The sequence below is a fragment of the Mus caroli genome, chromosome 10, assembly GCF_900094665.2.
Source record: "Mus caroli chromosome 10, CAROLI_EIJ_v1.1, whole genome shotgun sequence".
NCBI classification, from domain to species: domain Eukaryota; kingdom Metazoa; phylum Chordata; class Mammalia; order Rodentia; family Muridae; genus Mus; species Mus caroli.
Genome location: NC_034579.1, coordinates 78,795,690 through 78,814,708, shown reverse-complemented (window position 1 = coordinate 78,814,708; position 19,019 = coordinate 78,795,690). Strand labels below are relative to the sequence as shown.

Below are 19,019 nucleotides of genomic sequence, written 5' to 3'. Positions count from 1 at the left end.
TATTGTTGGAACAACATGATGTACTAACCAGAACCCCGGAGCTCTTGTCTCTAGCTGCATATGTATCGAAAGATGGCCTAGTCGGCCATCACTAGAAAGAGAGGCCCATTGGACTTGCAAACTTTATATGCCCCAGTACCGGGGAAGGACAGGGCCAAAAGTGGGAGTGGGTGGGTAGGGAAGTGAGGGGGGGGACGGTATGGGGGACTTTTGGGATAGCATTGGAAATGTAATTGAGGAAAATACGTAATAAAAAAATATTAAAAAAAAAGACTTCATTCTTATTTGGCAGGCACTCAACCAGCTGAACTCCGTGTCTTAGAGTTTTATTGCTATGAAAGGGACACCATGACCATGGCAACTCATAAAAACAAAAACATCTCACTGGAGCTGGCTTACAGTTCATGATTATGGTGGGAAGCATGGTGGCATGCAGGCAGATATGGTATTGGAGAGGTAGCTGAGAATTTGACATCTGGATTGGCAGGCAGCAGGAAGTGGCAGTGACACACAGGCTAGGCTTGACATTCTGAGACTTCAAAGCCCATCCCCTAATGACACACTTCCTCCAAAAAAAGCCATACCCACTCCAACAAAACCACACCTTCTAGTAACACCCCTCCCTATGGGCCTATAGGAGCCATTTTTATTCAAACCACAATTCTCAACCCACAGTCCTTGGTTTGCTTGAGGAGCATAAGCATGGGGCATGGACAGAAGAGGCTGAAACACTCAGCCTAGATGTTTCCTTTGTAGACAGGCTTCCATGGCAACTTTCCTAAACATGTTTCCTATCCTCTCAAGACAGGCTTCCATGGCAACTTTCCTAAACATGTTTCCTATCCTCTCACATGGGGTAGGAAACTTGGCTGTGGTAAATCTGCCGAAACACATGTTAAAATTTGATTGCAGATATGAAGGTGTTAGGAGATGGGGCCTTGAAGGAAACTTAGATCTTGCAGGCTCCACCTCCAGGAAGGGATTAATGTCTTCTCTGGAGATGGATCAGTTCTCCGGACTGCCGTACGTAAGAGTAGGTTGTTTAAGTAAGCCCATAGCTGCCCTCATTCTCCTCAAAGCTCCTTCTGTATACATCTGCTTTTCCATAGAGAAGAGAGATAGCACAAGGCCTGCTCCAGATTTGCCTGCTGGATACTGAACTTTTCAGCCTCTGAAACCATAAGCCCAAATAAAATCTGTTCTTGTTTGAAGGTCAAGTGTCCCCTCCCCCACTGAATCAGAACACTTAGTCTTTAGCTGGTGGCACTGTTTAGGAAGACTATAGAACTTCTGGGACAGGGAGCTTAGCTGGTGTTCATGACTTCTTAGAGCAGGCTTCTTAAGATTATAGCCCAGTCCAGCGGTATGTGGCCTGCACTGCAAGCTCCTGCCACAGGGAGCCAAGGCCTCCAGTCACCATGCTTACCAAAATGGACTATACCTCCTAAACTTGTGATCTCCCCCCCAAAAAAAACCCTGACAATTCTTCTGTCATATATTACAGGGACAAGATAAATAACTAATATAAAATCTCTTTGTAAATGGCTAGTTGTTAGGATTTTGGTCATAGTAACAGAAAGCAAACTGCCATGAGCTGGTTGTCAGTTTGTAATGATGTCATTGTTTGCCTGTCTGCCTACTTCCTGTCTGTTTCCCAACATGCAGATAGTGAGCTCCACAGAGACTCATACCATGCCTGTCTTGTTTAGCACTGGCTATCACTGGCTGGGCATAAGCTGTGCTCCAAGTGTATTTGCCCAGTGATGGTGGAGGGGAGAAGGATGGGAGGGGTCACAGTGGGAATGATGAGATCAGTGTGAGACAGATGCTGGGCAATGGGAAACGGGCTGATGAGACCTTGGCTGTCTTTGAGCAACTAATGTTGCAGGTCCAGCTTAGTATCCCACTTGAGGTCAGTGTTGGTTCATACTAGAAAGGCAGTGGGTCTTGCAATCAAGCTTCAGTTCCAAGTCTACCACTTTCATTAATGATTTTCTTGTTTAGATATTTGGTTTCTCATCTGTATAAGGGAAATAATAATAATGGCATTTTCACAGTGTAACAAACATATACATACATAAATACATACATATATACATAAATACATACACATATACACGCACACATATATGGTGTATGTGTGTTTATATATTCAATACTAGTGCATATACTAAATAAACAAAATAGCTTTTATTGTTCTTTTTTTAATGAACAAACGTGTCAAATGTGTCAAGAAATACAGGAAAGTGGCTGTGGAACAAAAAAGACTCATATTTTTAGGTGAAACAAACTTTTAAAGACAAACATAGCTAGTCAAAGAAATTTCTCTGCTCAATAATTCCTTAGCAGAAAATGTAGGTTCACTTCCTGGAAAGCAGTTTGGCCAGATGCAAACTGCTGAGCCTTGGATGAGCTGACTCCTCCTTAGCAAGCAATCTGCTCTTAGGAGCCTACACTAAGCAAGTAACTAGAGACACACGGGTTTGTTTCCATTGTAGTTAGGCCCAAATAACAAGTCATGAAGTAGCAAACTCATTCCCTACCAGTGTGGGATGCCCATGTTGGAAAACTTTGGAAAGTAAGCGCGTAGTACCAAGTGTGCCTGGGCGCATGATGCCCGGCTGTAATGAAACATGGAGAAACATGTAAGACTTCCAGTCAGATCTCAAATGTGTAATAGGTAGCTGTGAAGAGAAGCCATCCAGAAAGAAACAGCAGGCTGTTGCTCCAGCTAATGGGGGCAGTAGTCACTGTTCACCGATGTCCTCACCCACAGCTTGGCTTCCCCTGCTGGACTTCGGCCATCTTGGCCTTCGAGGTCGCTCCTTCACCTCAGCTGCTCCAGGCATCTGTGTGTGAGCACTTGGCTGCAGCTGAGGCTGGGAGAGTCTTGGCAACCTCAGTGTGGTTCTCGCTGCCTGAGGGAGGACAGTTAGTGAGAGGCCAGAGAAAGCCCGTTGACTCCCTGGCTTGGCCACACCTTGATGTGACTTTTTCTGCCTTTGCAGTGATGTCTTCAAAAGTAAGCTAAGGGAAATGAGCGTAGGTGATCTCCAAAGAGCCTTAGAGTCTTAGGACTCTGAGGCTTCCACTTAGGAAGCAGGAATCTGCTGATGCCTGTGTACCAGGCTTTACCAGAGACTCAGGAGTGCAGTACGGAAGCAGGCTTAGCCACACTCGTAGTCGACCCTCTGAGCAGGGTTCCATTCTCAGTCTTAAGTATTAGCAGTACCTTTTCTTCTCATACTTTATTGATGCTCTGAGAGCTCTGTAGAATGCATTTTGGTTGTACTCACCCCTCTCATAACAACCCTACATGCAGCACCCCCTCCCTACCCACCCAACTTTCTGCCCTTTTGCACATAGTAACGAGGTTTTATTTATTTATTTATTTATTTATTTATTTTTATATTTTATGTGCCCTGGTGTTCTGACTGCCTGTGTGCCTGTGTTGAGGTGTCAGATCCCCTATAACTGGTGTTATCGACAGTTGTGAGCTACCACATAGGTGCTAGGAATTGAACCTGGGTCCTCTGGAAGGCAGTCACTGAACCATGTCTCTTAACCACTGAGCCATCTCTCCAGCTCCCCCATATAATGAGGTTTTAATTCTTCTCACCTTCCTTAAGCTTTTTCTCCTTGATTTGACTTTCAAATCTTTTTTTTTTTTTTTTTTTTGAGACAGGGTTTCTCTGTATAGTCCTGGCTGTCCTGGAACTCACTTTGTAGACCAGGCTGGCCTCGAACTCAGNTTTTTTTTTTTTTTTTGAGACAGGGTTTCTCTGTATAGTCCTGGCTGTCCTGGAACTCACTTTGTAGACCAGGCTGGCCTCGAACTCAGAAATCTTTACTTTGGTATCATTAAGATTGATGAAATTTAAATTCCGTTTGAGGCTAATAATTAAACCTTCTGTTCTTTCTCTATTATTTGATTCTAAAGTTTAGAAGCCAGTACCTGTTCTTTATCAGAGTTGCACTGAAGCGGATTACATTTCCCATCGTGCATTGTGTTTTGTTTCCTGAGACTTCCAGGCCTCTTTCTTCTTTTTACTACACAACTTAAAAAAGATCTTCCTTGAGCCAAGTGTGCCAGTCGTGGTTTTATCTAGGGATGTCTATAATTATGCTGGGGATGGAAAGAGTCTGATGAAGAAGACAGAGGCTCAGAGGGGAAGTGGCTAGTGAGGGTGCCGGTGCCACAGCCAGCACTGGAACCAAGGCCGAGAACACAGGACAGCTCTGAATGCCTCAGCCTGGCATTTAGTGCTAGGCTTGGGGTTAAGGAACTGGCTGGGCACGGGACATAGAGAGCGCTGTGTGATTTGGAACCAGGGCATCCACCAAACTGTCCAGGAAGCCTCACTGCCTCTGCGCCTCTCCTTCCCCCATTAAACCTGAAATGAAGAGCTATTCTTCTCAAGACATCAAGAAGAAGGAATCTATTCCCCACCATCAGCACCCAAAGCTGATATTCTAATTAAACTACTTCTTGAACCGTACATAAAATTATTTAGTACCATAGAACATTAATGTATATCGTACATTAATTTATTTACCCCTAGCATATAAGCAAGTAAAAGAACTTAATGACAATAAACATACATGAAATATTCAACAATCATTAAAATGCAACATGACCATTAAACCATACATTTAAATTAATGCTTCTAGACATATTTGTGTTATTAGACATCCACCATTAAGTCATAAACTCTTCCATCTGACGATCCCCTTCTACATTTGGTCTATTTGTCTACCATCCTCCATGAAACCAACAACCCACCCACCAATGCCCCTCTTCTCGCTCTGGGCCCATTAACCTTGGGGGTAGCTAATATGAAACTTTATCAGACATCTGGTTCTTACTTCAGGGCCATCAAATGTGTTATCGCCCATACGTTCCCCTTAAATAAGACATCTCGATGGTAACGGGTCTAATCAGCCCATGACCAACATAACTGTGGTGTCATGCATTTGGTATTTTTTTATTCTGGTCTACTTTCATCAACATAGCCGTCAAGGCATGAAAGGACAGCACACAGTCTAGACGAACCTATGGTTAAGGATCATTGATCCTCATGACCCAATCAGCGCCAGTGCAGACCCCAGCAGGGACAGGGATTTGGGAATGTGGCTCACAGCTGAACTGAGAAGTCAGCACAGCCAATCCTGCCGCATGGGCATCTTCATCTCTGCTCTGTCCTGGAGCTCCGGGAGGTGCGGGGGGCGGGGTGTGTGAGTGGGGTGAGGGTGGGTGAGTAGAGGGTGGGGGATGGGGTACGACATGGTGTGCAATCCTCTTACTGCTCCCATTCTCTAAATCGGCTTCTTTCCAGGCCTGTTGGATCCTGGACACCTTATTCTCCCTCTGCCCATAAGTATTCCTGGCTTCTCCAGGCCTAGGTACACAGTTACCTGTCACTCCGTCTTCACACATGCGTCCTTAACTAAAACGATACTACTTAGAGCAACTTGAGTATGTGTGCATTGTTTGAAAAACTCATATTGCTAAAATTGTATAGATTATTCTCTCTTAGCGTTGGTGAACTATGTAACATGCCTTCAGGGATCTTCCACAAACACTTTATAGCTTCCTTGAAACTCAAGCTATGAAATTACCAAATGGGATTAAAAGAAGGGACTAAAAGACTAGATGTGACAGGTCATCCGGGGGATGTGAGCTTGGGTGTAAGAAGTTAGCGTGAAGAACATAGACCCGGACAGTCTGGGAATCAAACCTAGTTTCACTTACACTAATTGAATGACTTTGGACAAATTACTTGAAGTCTGTGAAATGAAAATAATGCTAACATCTACTGATAGTTTGTTGATAAGATGTGAGATATGAAATTACTCTTTTACTTGTAAAGAGCCAGGCATATTTGCTCATTGATGTTTTTATATAATGGAATAGTTTTGGCTTATCTAGATTGTATATATAATCACAGGAGGAGATTTGAAGGAGGTGGGGAAGGGAAGTATACATACATGCATACATATGTATACAATCACATATATGTATATATATATATATATATATATATATATATATACACACACACACACACACATACATACATATATATATGAAATACAGGCTCCCATTGTGCATCCTGGCTGCCACAAAACTCACTATGTAAACCAGAAAAGCCCTTTCTCCTTGGTGCTACACTAAAGGCACGCACTACCACACCCAGCCTTTTAAAACAAGTATTTTAAACTATGTGTTTATTTTTATGGTATTTGTGTGTGTGTGTGTGTGTGTGTGTGTGTGTGTGTGTGTGTGCCTGAGTGTATGTCTGGGCATTATGTGCACGTAGGAGTCAATAGGAAGCAGAAAATTGCATTGGATCCCCTGAAGCGAGGGTTATGGGCAGTTGTGACTGGAAACACTAGAGCTGGGACCCAATCTAAGTCCCCTGCACGAGCAGGCAGTGCTATTCACTGCTAAGACATCTTTCCAGTCCCCTTTACGAGTCTTTAAAATTACAGTTTTCCATTTATTTATTTATTTATTTATTTACTTGTTTATTTACTTTTTGGGTGTGTCTGTGTGTGCGCATGTGTACGTACACACACACACACACACACACACACACGCACTCGTGCACACATGTTTGTATACTGACACATGAAGACCTGTTGTGGGAGCTGTTTCTCTACTTCCACTAATTTTTCGAATTGTGTGGTGACTAGTCACTTTGTGCTGTGCTTCTCAGTCACCCAGGTTTAAGTGGGGTCTTCACTGCCATGTGGGAACATTATACTTCAGATCTGTCTTCATCTATGAAAGTGCCCCCCCCCGCCCCATTTAATTTTCTCATATTCTTCGGTCATGCTTTCTCTGACACCTAACGGCGCAGCAGACTAGCTGCATCCCCTTCACCTAGACACACAGGCTCTCAGGCCTCCTTGCCCCTCCAAGTCTAGATCTTCATATAACTGCATCCCCAGGTATTTGTGTCCTGCGAAATCTAAGAACTCCTGAAGAGCCCTGCAGTTTCCTCCTGGCCTGCTGCTCCCATTTGATGAAGCCATTTGTGCTAATATTGAAGAACACCTTTCTTCTTACGTGTGGGTATTCTGCTAGACTCTTTATACACATTGTCTCATTTCAAGCGCCCGATGAATGGGTGTTATCATTGTCCTGAAAAATGAAAAAGCAAAGTTCAAGGAGATGAAATCACATAGCTGCTGAACCAGCCACCTTGGAGTTTCAATTTGGCTGAGATTAGAAGTCCCATGGCCCTTGCTTCATTCTTCCTATGGCTGTCCCTCGGGGTTCCCATCTCTCTATTCGCCTGTCACAAAGCTGATCACCCGATCACCCGGAGGTGAGCCCTTAGTTATGGGTCAAGGATTCCACCTGCCCTCACAGGGGGAGATTCCAAGGGGGTGGGGAGGAAGGATTTTTGTGAACTATCAAGGACTTGACCTCAGGGATGTCCTGGCCACTGTGGCTCACGGGGATACTCACCTCACATACTTTGACAGCTGTCAGAGCTGCAGTATTTTTCAGGTGACTCAAAGGTGACTCAGCCTCTTTCTACTGGGGTCACTTCATGCTTTTCTGTTCTCTCCTCAAATGCAGAGCTCTAGCAGACCCTGTTGTAGGACTGTGTTCATTTCCCAGGGCATCCTCCTGACCAACCGACCGTCCCTGCCTCCAAGTTGGCCAGGCTCCCTGAGCAGGCAGGGCTGAGCCTGGCGCAGCAGCACATTGGCACGGAGGGGCCTTTGTTGTCCCTCTGGGCTGCACCCCCCTTCCCTGTGGCCACTTTCACTCATTTCTCTTGGGAGCTGCCTGGCTACAGAGAAAGGCCTTTGGAAGCCTTCTCTTTTCAGCCAGTCTTTATTGAATTTCACCTCCATGTTTTCTTCTTCCCAAATAGGAACATCATTAATCTTGGACTTTAAGTTGCAGAGGTCTTTAAAAGCTTTCTTTTTTTACCCCAGCTGCATTTGTTGACACACAGTCAATCTGTTCCTTCCCTCCACTCCCCAGTCCTCCCACCAAGCCCCCCAAGCAGGCCATAAAGTGTCTACAGCTGTGCCTTTATTACCCTTCCCTTTCTATGGCCGCAAGGGGGACGTGCTGAAATATAGCGCAGCCATTACTGCTGACAAAAAGGGACAATTTTAAAACATTTTTGCTTTTCATCAGGGAAGCCCATGGCACAAAAGAAAGTGCATCATTTTATTGTAAATGCTTTTTAATATGGGTCACTTGGCCATAATCAGCCCCAAAGGACAGAAAAGTTCAAAGCCCAAAAGCGGCCCCAGATATAGTGAGAGTTTCCCCCTCAGCCTCTGCCTTTTAAATTATGCTAATTGACACCAAGGAAAAGGGGGTGGGGTGGTAATCTCCAATCAACCCATGCACTCTGCCTGCCACCCCCTTCTTTTCTTACAAAGAAAAGCACGTGAAATGCATTGGCCCGGCCAGGAATGGCAGCCGCAAACTATTGGGGCCATTTTTCATTTTCTTCAAGGAAGTATGAAGACTAGGAGGCTTGGGAGTTGGTCTTTCAGGATGGGGCAAGTTGCCCAGCCCTAGTGGGGAGGAAAGTCTTGTTATCTTCCTTGCAGACAACCAAGATGAATTTGGTAGGGACTCCCCGGCTTGTAAGCTGAGTTCCCAGGGGTCTGCAGAGGTGTGAGGTACAGCCCAAGGCAGGGTGACAGGTTAAAGCTAGCTGTTGTTGCTGCTGCTGTTTCAGACAGGGTTTCTATGTGAGCCCTGGCTGTCCTGGAATTTGCTTTGTAGACCTGACTGGCAGAGATCTGTCTGCCCTTCCCTCCTATGTGCTAGATCAAAGGTGTGCATCACCACCCACCACCGCCTGGCTAAAGTTAGTATATTTATGTAGTGGTTGTCAGGATTACCAAACTATGAGACTAGAGGCAGCAGGATTTGACACCCATGTAGAGTAGACTGTGGTAACCTTATCACAGTCCTCCAGCTGCCCTCCCCTTCTCAGTCCAGACTCCCACACGGAACTCTGACTCTTCCTGCCTGAGGCTGTCTCCGGAGAAGGGATTTGGATGGGAGGTGACAGTTGGAGCCATAAGAAAGATTCTCCTAATAGTTGGAATGAGGGCAACCAGTTGCCTATGTGGTTCACAGAACCTTGACTGTGCAGCCCCCAAGAGTTGGTTAAGAGTCTTGGTCAGGGCTGTTCATCCACCCTGAGATACTGTGGAATGAAATGACAGTGAAATACTCCCACCACCCAGCACAGCTGTGCAAGATGTGACTTTGGCCACACTGAGGTGGCACCCAGCACCAGAGCCCCCAGGATATACTGGACTACCTGGAAGGTTGGCTCTACCTGGAAAGAAAATGGCGCTGAGGGTTGCTCAGAGAGCCTCCCTACACTGAAAGGCACAAAGACATCTCCAGGGTCAGGCTGCTGAGCTCTCACTCCTCCAGCCCTGTGGGCAGAGAGCCTGGCTGAGGATCTAGTCACCTGCCTTGGCAGCCTCCACCTCCCACTAGCAGATGAAGAATGAGAACTGTAGTGATGTCTTGACTTGTGTAAGAAGGTGGGGCGTGGAGCTGGCACATACGATCATGCACACATGCACGCGTGCATAGAAGCATATAGGGACATATATAACCGCATGCATGTGTGTGCTGGCTGCTATCATGTAGCGGCTATTTTCATACAGTGTCTGTGTGCTAGCCTGGTGTTACCTTTCTTCAGAGGACGCACGTGTACTTTCAGATGGAGTCCCTTCCCATGCTCACTGCTCTCTGTTTTTTGTTTTTAACTTGATTGCTCATTTGGCCCTAGGCTTACCTTTGGGTATCTCTTACTTGATCTTTCCTTTTTAGGTAGCAGAGCCAAAGCCCATAGTTAAAATTAGTTACAAATCTGTGGAGGAAAAAAGCTCCCTGCTTTTTCTATTTTGGGGTCTCTTGCTCATGTGAGGGATTTCCTCAAAATCCAGTGACCCTTGACTATCTCTTCAAACCGAAGAGACAGTGAACATCCACGTGGGCTCACTATGTCTCTTCTAATGTCTGACTTCTTTTTTTCCTGGAACAGTAGGAAGGAATAACACTAAGAGGCGTGTGCTTTGATCTTTCAGGATGATCTGACTCTCAATCCTGGTGTGGAGGAAACTCTGTTATCTTTCCCAAAAGACTGCTAGGATGGATGTACTGAAGACTGCAGAGTGGGCTGTGGCTGAGTCTACATCTGTACATGGAAGGCATGAAGACTGGAGTGCACCCAGGGAAGGGTTGCTAGCCCCTCTCTGCTCCAGCCGAATTGGCCGCCCACAGTCCCAAGGTCATGCCAGGCTGGTACTGCCTGCTACAGGGTCTATGCACCTCCTGTACGCTCTCCCTGAAGGGACTAGGCCTTATGTGTTTTCATGGTTTCTTTCAGGTCTCAGCTCACACAGCCTTGAGGGAAGCATTCCCTCAAGACAATGCAATCTCTACACCTGCTCCATGTTACCTCCTTTGGACTATCCCTGCAGGCGTGCATTCACCAGTATACTGTATTCATGATATTTCTGCAGGAGCAGAAAAGCTACAGAAGACCAGGCCTTTACTTCAACTACTTTGACACCTGCAGCAGCTGTGAACTCTTGATGAATGAGTGGCTGGTGGTCATTTCAATGAAGGATTCCTGTCTTCAGTCTCTTCCGGTCCCTGTGGGCCAGTTCTCCCCCAGAGAAAAGGGCTGGCTGCCAGGGTTCTCAGAGCTGACTGGAGAAAGGCAGTGTGACCTATCTACCTGTTTTTGTTTTTCTCAGAAAGGACCATTCCCTGTCTTCTCTGCTGGTTTCAGATTTGGCACCCTTTGAGGCAACCCCTTCTTAGGGAAGCTCTTGCGTTGCAGGGGCCTGGCAACACATAGAGCAGGAGTCACATGGTATGCGCATGCTGGGGGCTGGTGGGAGGGGGATCTGTCAACCCTCTCCACAAGTCCCTCTCAGATCTGCCTGCTATCTCTGACCCTCAAACCCTTCTAAGGCTCTGGAGGGAATAGTCCCCACCTCCTAACATCTCCACTAGATAGGCAGGCTCTGCCAGTGATTGCTGCAGATGCCAAGAAAGTCCTGGTGTGCGGTGCTTGCCATTTCCCTTGGTGTAAATTCTCCTGGCATAGCCAACATCAGAGAGTTTTTATAAATTCCGTTGTAACCAGCCCTCCCATAACAGAACCGAGATCAACACATCTGCATTCCCATTTTCTTTAATGCATCCAAGCTCTTTGGATAAGCAAAATTTGATATTCTTTTGATATTGGTTACCAAGAGTTTTCTTTTCCAAAGATTTATTTATTATATGTAAGTACACTGTAGCTGTCTTCAGACACCCCAGAAGAGGGCATCAGATCTCATTACAGATGGTTGTGAGCCACCATGTGGTTGCTGGGATTTGAACTCAGGACCTTTGGAAGAACAGTCAGTGCTCTTAACCACTGAGCCATCTCTCCAGCCCAGTTACCAAGAGTTTTAAGTCTTCAATTATAAGCTTATTTTTAGAACCTGAAAATTTCAGCATCTCCTTACCACACAAGTGCTATGTATTATATATGTTGACAGCAAATACTAACAGGCAAAAAGGATACCATGAATACAGTCAGGCTCAGGAGACTTGTGTCTTATCCCTCCCATCAGCACGTGTCTATGCAGTACTTGCGCACACACGTGGCACTGTTAGTGCAAAGCAGAAGTGCTGGAGACTGTCATCTTTGCCGGAAAGTCCCCTGAAGGACCATATATGAAAGGGTCATTCCTTAGCCTGGCACTACTGAGAAGTAATGGAGATGTTTGGAGGTGGGGACTGTCCCCCTGAAAGGGTTCTGGGATTCTCCCCAGGCCCCCTTTCTCTGCTAGCCAGAAGCTGAATCTGTTTCCTGTGCCATATGCTCCTGACCACGATGTGCTGTCTCCACTCTTTGTGAGACAAGTATCTTGATCATTTGGAAGTGACCAGTGACCTAAGGATTTTGAGAGATCCTGGAAATAATTCTTTTATTGTATACATATATTTTGCCTGCATGTCTGTCTGTACCATGTGTGTACCTGTGGAGGCCAGAAGAGATTGTTGGATTCCATGGAATTGAAGTAGTAGATGTTTGTGAGCTACCCTGTGGGTACTGGCACTTGAACTAGGATCCTCTAGAACATTCAATGCTCTTAAACACTGTTCTCTCTCCTTGGAAAGAATTTACTCATCTCCTGCCCCCAGCCCACTTATTAGTCTGTAGGATGGGACCCAGAGTTTGAGATCTTTCCTCCACTTTCTGAGCTTTCTTGCCTTCAGACTAGATTGTGCTGACTGCAGCTTCAAGTGTTTCTTGACTTCACCCTTGTCTGCACCTCCCGCCGTGCTCTATCTCAGGCCATGCTTACCCTTCAGATGCTGAGGCAATGGCTTTCCATGTTGTCTTTCCTGTCTCCAGTTCAGTCTGTCCCACAGCAGACTTTATGTCACATCTAGTCCTTGCCAGAAACATGGCTCCTCACTGTCCAATCCCAGGCATGGGATACTTGTCCTGTCATGCCCACTGTCTCCTGTGTGTAGACACAGTGTGTGCCTTTGGCCTATGAGCTTCGGTTTCAGCCCTTGCTACTCACCTTGCAAGACTGTCTGGGCACTTAGTCCTGCTGCCGTGACTCGATACTGTAGCTTCTAGAACTGAGCTGCACAGCTGGGTGGGCTTGCTCCTCCAGGATATTCCAGTTGCTGAGGCTTTACTGTGCAGAGGCCCAGGCCACCTCCCCAAAAGACAGAAGGCAACATCTTTTTAATGGATGGAAGCCAGGGTTACAGGTTGTAATACTCATTGCGGTGACCAGCAGTGTTTGCCACACTTCATGTAACGGAATGTCACAGCCATCAACATTTGAAGAATATTTATTGGTATGGGAAAATGCTCACAATGTTAAGGAAAGCAGGGTACAAATCTGTAAACACAGCATGATCCCAATCTTGTAGTAAAATAAATTATATATGCATAGAAAAAATATAGGAAAGGAATACACCAAACATGAACAGTGATGCTCTCAGGGGTGGGAAGGCTCTGGGTCAATAGCTAGTTTTATTGTTTCCGCACTTTCTAAACATTCTACAAGAAGCATGTATGACTCTGATAGACAAGGTAGGGCCAAAGAAAGCTGAAGTAGATTGATACCTAGTCCTGGGGGCAGCAAGACTCATGTGCCAGGGCACTGTCCAGTCATTTGCAAAGCTTCATTCAGCCTGTGTCATTTATAGAGAAAGGACAGCATTTGCCCTGACTGCCACTAAAAGCCACTGGATATGCGAATCGGCCACAGACATCTGGAAACTGTTCCTCTAAGGAGTTCCAATGCCTTGCTTTAGGGCGTGCATTCCCAAGTTCAGTGTATGTAAAGGGCTGTAAATGGCCGTGGTCACTGGCTGACCCCTCTCACTGGAGGACCGACCCACACTGTTGCTCTCTGACCTAAGGGCGTCCAGGTCTTCACCTAAAATCTGCTAACTGACCAAGCTTCTCCCTCTCATGCAGGTACCTCCCTGATGGGAACACCAGAGACTGCTGCTCAAATAGTTATTGTTTAAAATGGTCTGAGAAGGACCACCTTCCGCAGCCTGTCTGCTGTCTTAAAGCCTCTGGCTAGTGGTCCTGCATGCAACAGGGAAGGTGCAGGTGTCAAGGCCACAGCTGGACCCTGGCTTGCTGAGGGTCTAGGAAGTTAAGCAGCTCTCTGGAAAGGCTCTTGTAGATGGGGTGAGGTTACAAAGAAGACATGAAGCTCGATGCTCAGAGCTCTCTGTGTGCAAGGTGAAGCTACTCCATCTTTTAAAGAATTAATCCTTAAAAAAACAAATTAAGTGCCTAGATGCAAGAGATGCGTGGTGAAAGGAACTTGTTGAAAGCATCGGAGCACAGCTACAGCACTGTGCAAGCACTTGCGCAGAGGCGGCAAGGTGGCATTTCACCGGGCACAGCATGCTTTCATAGGCTGATGCTCATGGAAAAGCTATCTGACTAGAGATTATAAAAATACTTTCGAAATGAACTTGTTGAATGAAGCAACAAAATAACTAAGTTCCTTCTCCTCTGGATTTTTTTTTCACTTAACTAAAATTATGAACAGCAGAATAAAACGAAAATCTTATTGGGTGGTGCCATTGGCTAAAACAATGGTTACGGAGGAGAGTCCTTAATGTCCGGACACTCCCGAGTTGTCTTACGAGTCTCTTGATTGATTCTTTTAGAGCCGCTCAGGGCCACTATAAGGAAAGCATGTCTCTGGCCACGCTGTCACACACACTACTTGCTGAGCCTTGGATGGTGTTTCTTCTTGCTCACCTTGGTGTGTACACTGACCCCCCATTTGAATCTGGGCACTGAAGGCTCCCCATTCCCGGCTGATGCCTTCTACTGTTTTCAGGGTGCCTGCTTTAAATACACTCACCTTCTCTGCCTTTGTGTGGGGTGGGGGCTCAAAGTCCAAGTGTCCAAACATGTTTGAAGTGAACATAAATCTTAGTGATGGTGACTACTCTTTAAGGGTTTCCTTCAGAGTAAATTTTAAGAACTTCCTGGCATCTCTCTGGCAGCTCAAAGGCCAGGGACCATTGAGGCTAAACACATTCTCACCAATGCTATCTATGGACACTCTGTCCTGGAAAGAGGCTGCACAATGACAGGTGAGGGAGCAGGCGGAGAGAGACTTTAAAACATAAACTGTGCAATAGTCTCCTTAGCCCACGTATCCATAAAGAAACACACACACAGATGGCTAAATTGAATCATCCCCAATGTTTTATTTAATTTAAAGTTTTAAAAGGCAGTGGTCAAGCACATAATCTATGTGTGCATATATCTATGTATGTGCATCTACACACACATACATATATGAAAGAAACCAACCCCTTTTCAACTTTAGCCACTGATCACCTTGGCCTGCTGTCTACATGATTGCACATCTACTTCATATGACCATTTCTAGGAGTAAAAATAAACAGCCTTAATCAGTTTAATAGTAACTATTTGTGTTTCTTTGTTTTTAAATAAATAAAGTTACCATTAAACTGATCACATATGGTAGAAAGGTAGAACACACACACAAATACACACAGAGACCCCAGTTTAAAACATGTGACATACGAATGACCTTTATGTACAAATGGGTGCTGTTGGCTCCCTACCCCCAGCACAGGCCACAAAAGAACTCCCACTACTCGGGGAGCCCCATCCTCTCTGTTGCCTGGAGGATGAGTGTGTACTTGGCACCCTGAGTGATACCTCAGAATGCACACTGTGGACGCAACGGTACAGATCCAGCCCTACGGTACTAGTAGTGTTCAGGAACGAGGGATAAATAGGCACGTGTAGCTGCCTGAACTAAACCGTTACTTCTAACTCCTTCCAGGAAGAAATGTAATCTCAAGTTTTAGCTAAATGACAAACTTTTAGAGTGTAATAGGTTTGTAAGTCTGGGGCTGTGTGTGTGTGTGTATGTGTGCGCGTGTGTGTGTTTCCACATTTGTATAAAACTGAAATGAAGGGTAGGGCTAGGCTTACAGAGCAGCTGCCTGGCTTTCGTTCAGTCAGTGCTGATCTAAGGAGTCACTTGCCTCAGCCCTTATTTATCAGCTCCTTGGGCCCTCATGGGCCCCAGGTTGCTGGAGAGACTCAGAAGGGGCAGTTTACATGGGTGGGTGGAAGGACACGCTGAATCTTCGGCTAGGATTATCGGCAACAAGACTGCCAGATTTGACCGGGGCTGCTTGCCGAGTGAAGTCCCGTACTCTGTCCTGGTGCAATGGGATGTCTGCTTCTGCTTCTAGCCTCGCAACTCTGCCTAACTGCAGCTCTGTATGAATGCCTCAATGTTGCAGAAAACACAGGATTACCTCTTAAATATGCTGGATTCCCAATGAGTAAACCAGTTAATGTGTTTCTAGCCAAAGCGAGGGCATAAACGTTTTAGAGAAAAAGATTCCCCTGGAGCTACAGAGAAAAGATGCTGATAAAAGCCATATTGAGAGTGGAGCAGGTGACGATGCTTTCAGTCTGTGTCCGAGCTGGTCTCTTCGATGACAGAATACTGGCTGAGTGCTTCCTCCAAAGGCGTTATTGTCCCGTCAGGTTTTAGTCCCATTGGTTTAAGCAACTCCTCTCTAGAAAGAGATAAAAGAAAGAGAAAAAAAAAGTATTCACCAACATCACACACACCCCCTCCCCCATCCAAATCCACAGCCTTTTAAAAAGAGAAGTCTTTAAAAACCAAAGTATTTTCTCTTGAGCTCTCTGTGTATTTGTAATAGAAAGATGAAAGGGGCATGGAGAAAGAGGGACATGAAAGGCTTCATTCACACAAGCCAAACCTAAGCCAATTAAAGGAGGAGAAGTCAAGGCCCAAATGCGCTCAGGACAAGGAGCAGGTCTCTCTGGGTTTGAATAATTAACTTTATTCTCCTCTTGTGGATCTGTTTTGTCTTAGAGAGGCTGACGCTCCAGCGGTTCACCTGCTCATCTCAGAACTAAAGGCACGTTTCACTTAGCGGAATCAGTTGGTCAGGCTTGGGTCGCTGCCATCATCTCCGATTCACAAACACTTGTTGGTTCACTTCAAACCAGTCGGGTTTCCCCAAGTTCTCCTTCCCCCCTCTCTCTTTCTCTTTGTTTAAAACACCATTGCTTTTGTTTGTGGCAGTTTAATTATGGGATTGACAGCCATTTTAATCTCTTCAAAGCACCCCAACTGTCTCTCTTCACCTAATCCAATTGTATCCACTCCACAAGTTACAGCCTCATCTAAGATGATTAATTATTGATTAAGCCAATCAAAAAGCACCAGGAAAGACTTATTGAATCTTTTCATAGGCCTTACTTATTACGTGGAGATTGTGACGAATGTACCTATTGAGTTGCTAGCACCAATCCTTCCACTCCCAATAGGCTCGAAGTACACTTGAGGACTGTCAAAGGCTCAGGAGCCGCTTAACACTCATTTCTCATGGAAATGGGCATCACTGCCCGAGAACATGACGCAGCAGCTGTAATGTCGGTGGCTGTGGGGTGAGGGGAACATGGCACTTACTCCCCTCTTTCAACTCTCTTTTTAGGCAACACAAAGAAGGCTTCCCTCCTGGGAAAGGGCAGCCATACCACTGTGTTAGCCCAGCAAAACCTGGGGAGGTGAGTTCAGTTCAGTGATGGGGTTAAAGCAACAGGAGCCTAAGCAAGCAGCTCTGGCTAGCATCAGAGGATAACTTCTGAGGCCAGCGTCTGTTTGGGAAATGTGGATGGCTGCCTGGCTAGCTAAACTGAGGCTCCTGCATGTTATATGTAGGCAACAGGAGCAGAGTCATTCAGCTTTAAGTTAGAGGGCGCCTCAGAGATCATTTAGTCCAACTCCCCTCTTTAAAAGGAGGCAGAGTGACTTACCCAAGGCCACTCAGTGATGGAGCTGGGCCTGGGACAGGTCTCCCAAATCCCAGTCCAGCGTTGTCTGCGGTAAGTCTCATGTCAGCTGACTGCTCTGAGTGCATGGAAGGCAGCTGAGCCCACTGCTCAGCACCTACGTGAAAGGAAATGCCACCTGCTGGGCAGAAGAGGAAGGACAGGGCAGATGCTGCCCTGATGAATGGCTGAAAGATCCTGAAACAACTGCAAATGGAACCCCGTGGCTCCTGAGAGGAAGCAGGGCCACATTCCCTGGGGGAAGGCAGAGAAGGCACCACAGACAAGAGAGCCTGTGCCAGGCAAAGGAGACTGCGCCAGGTCCCATCATCTTGTGTGACTGTGTTAGCTCACCTTTTCTGCTCTGTTCTTGTGAGGCTGGACAAGGGACCAGTGTTTAGGGAAGAAGTGAGGGGCAAGAGGTAAAGGGTAACTTGAAAGTAAGGAGCTTAGCATCTACCCTGTACAATGTCTACTGGTTCACACCCTCTTCAAGTGGTGTGCTAGAGTCACTGGAGCGGTGGCAGGCAGGTAAGGCATTAGGAGGTCACTGTAATGGTGTATGGAAAAGGAGTGAAAGATGGACTATTGCCGAGGCAGGGGAAAGGCAGGTGTGGAAGGGCCTGGAGAAGGTGAGTAGGAGAGCATTCTTATGGCTCCAGGGTGGATATTAAGGACACAGCACTACCTACAGAGCCAGACACAGGAAACTGTACTATTTTCCAGGACACAAAGAATGTCAGCTGCCTTTGTGGCAAGCATATAGAAATGCCAGTGGAGAGCCATCAGCAATTCTCTAGCCCAGGCACAACTTAAGAGTTCGTATTTTCTAGTTCTGCCTGTGATGCGGAACTTTGTGATACTGAATATGATAACTGATGCAAAGCACGGGGACAACTTGCTGGAAACGGCACACTGAAGGATAAGAAGACTCTAGGTCTAAAGGTTACAAGTGGTGGTGCACTTCTGTAAAAACAGGAGCCTGGCTCAAAAGGTCAAAAACCCAAACCCAAACCCAAGCCAACCAAACTGAAACCCAGAACTTAACCCACCCAATGGCCTGGTTTAAAGGTGTTGGTAACTGCAGGCTGTGAGGTATGGGAGGGCTGGATGGTGAGGAGAAGCACCAGAGAGGCAGGGCCTAGCAAAGACACAGCATCCCTGCCAGCACTACCACCAATTTTACCTCTACAGTAACAGGAACAGTCAACACTGGGGCTAACGACCAGTGTGAGCTACTCAGCTACCTTCTTGCAATCCCAGGAAGAGATCTTCCAAATCAGTTTGTTGTCTTTACTACTACCCTTTAGTCCAACTCTATAATTGGGAACAATTACTCACACAGTCAGTTTCATGATCAAATTACAAGAGTTAATTTATAGAACAAAGGTCACCCATCTTTAAATTCTCACATATGAACTATTCCCAAGCATTTTGGTAGACACCCTATGTCACCCTCCATTAAAATGGAAGCTCCTCAGAAGGCATGGGTTATTTCCTTTCCCACACAGCTCTGGGCAATGCTTGTGTCTACTGACATTTCTGTAAGAAGAGCATCAGTGAAACTTGGCCAGAGTCATGCATTCATGCAAA

General features: G+C 46.0%; 1 protein-coding gene across 6 annotated transcripts in view; it reads right to left on the bottom strand.

Moving 5' to 3' along the window:
• Window positions 1–12,867: 12,867 nt before the first annotated feature.
• The window catches only part of Ric8b (RIC8 guanine nucleotide exchange factor B), a 100,608-nt gene continuing 94,456 nt past the window's right edge, over window positions 12,868–19,019 (bottom strand). For 4 of the 6 annotated variants that reach the window (XR_003837770.1, XR_003837772.1, XM_021173650.1 and 1 more), the window contains one exon: window positions 12,868–16,141. Coding sequence is in view for 2 of the 6 variants with exons in the window: in XM_021173650.1 (XP_021029309.1) it covers window positions 16,030–16,141 (112 nt within the window). In the remaining 4 variants the exon portion in view is untranslated. The remainder of the gene's footprint in view (window positions 16,142–19,019) is intronic. The other 2 variants (XM_029482429.1, XR_003837771.1) reach the window with 2 other exon arrangements.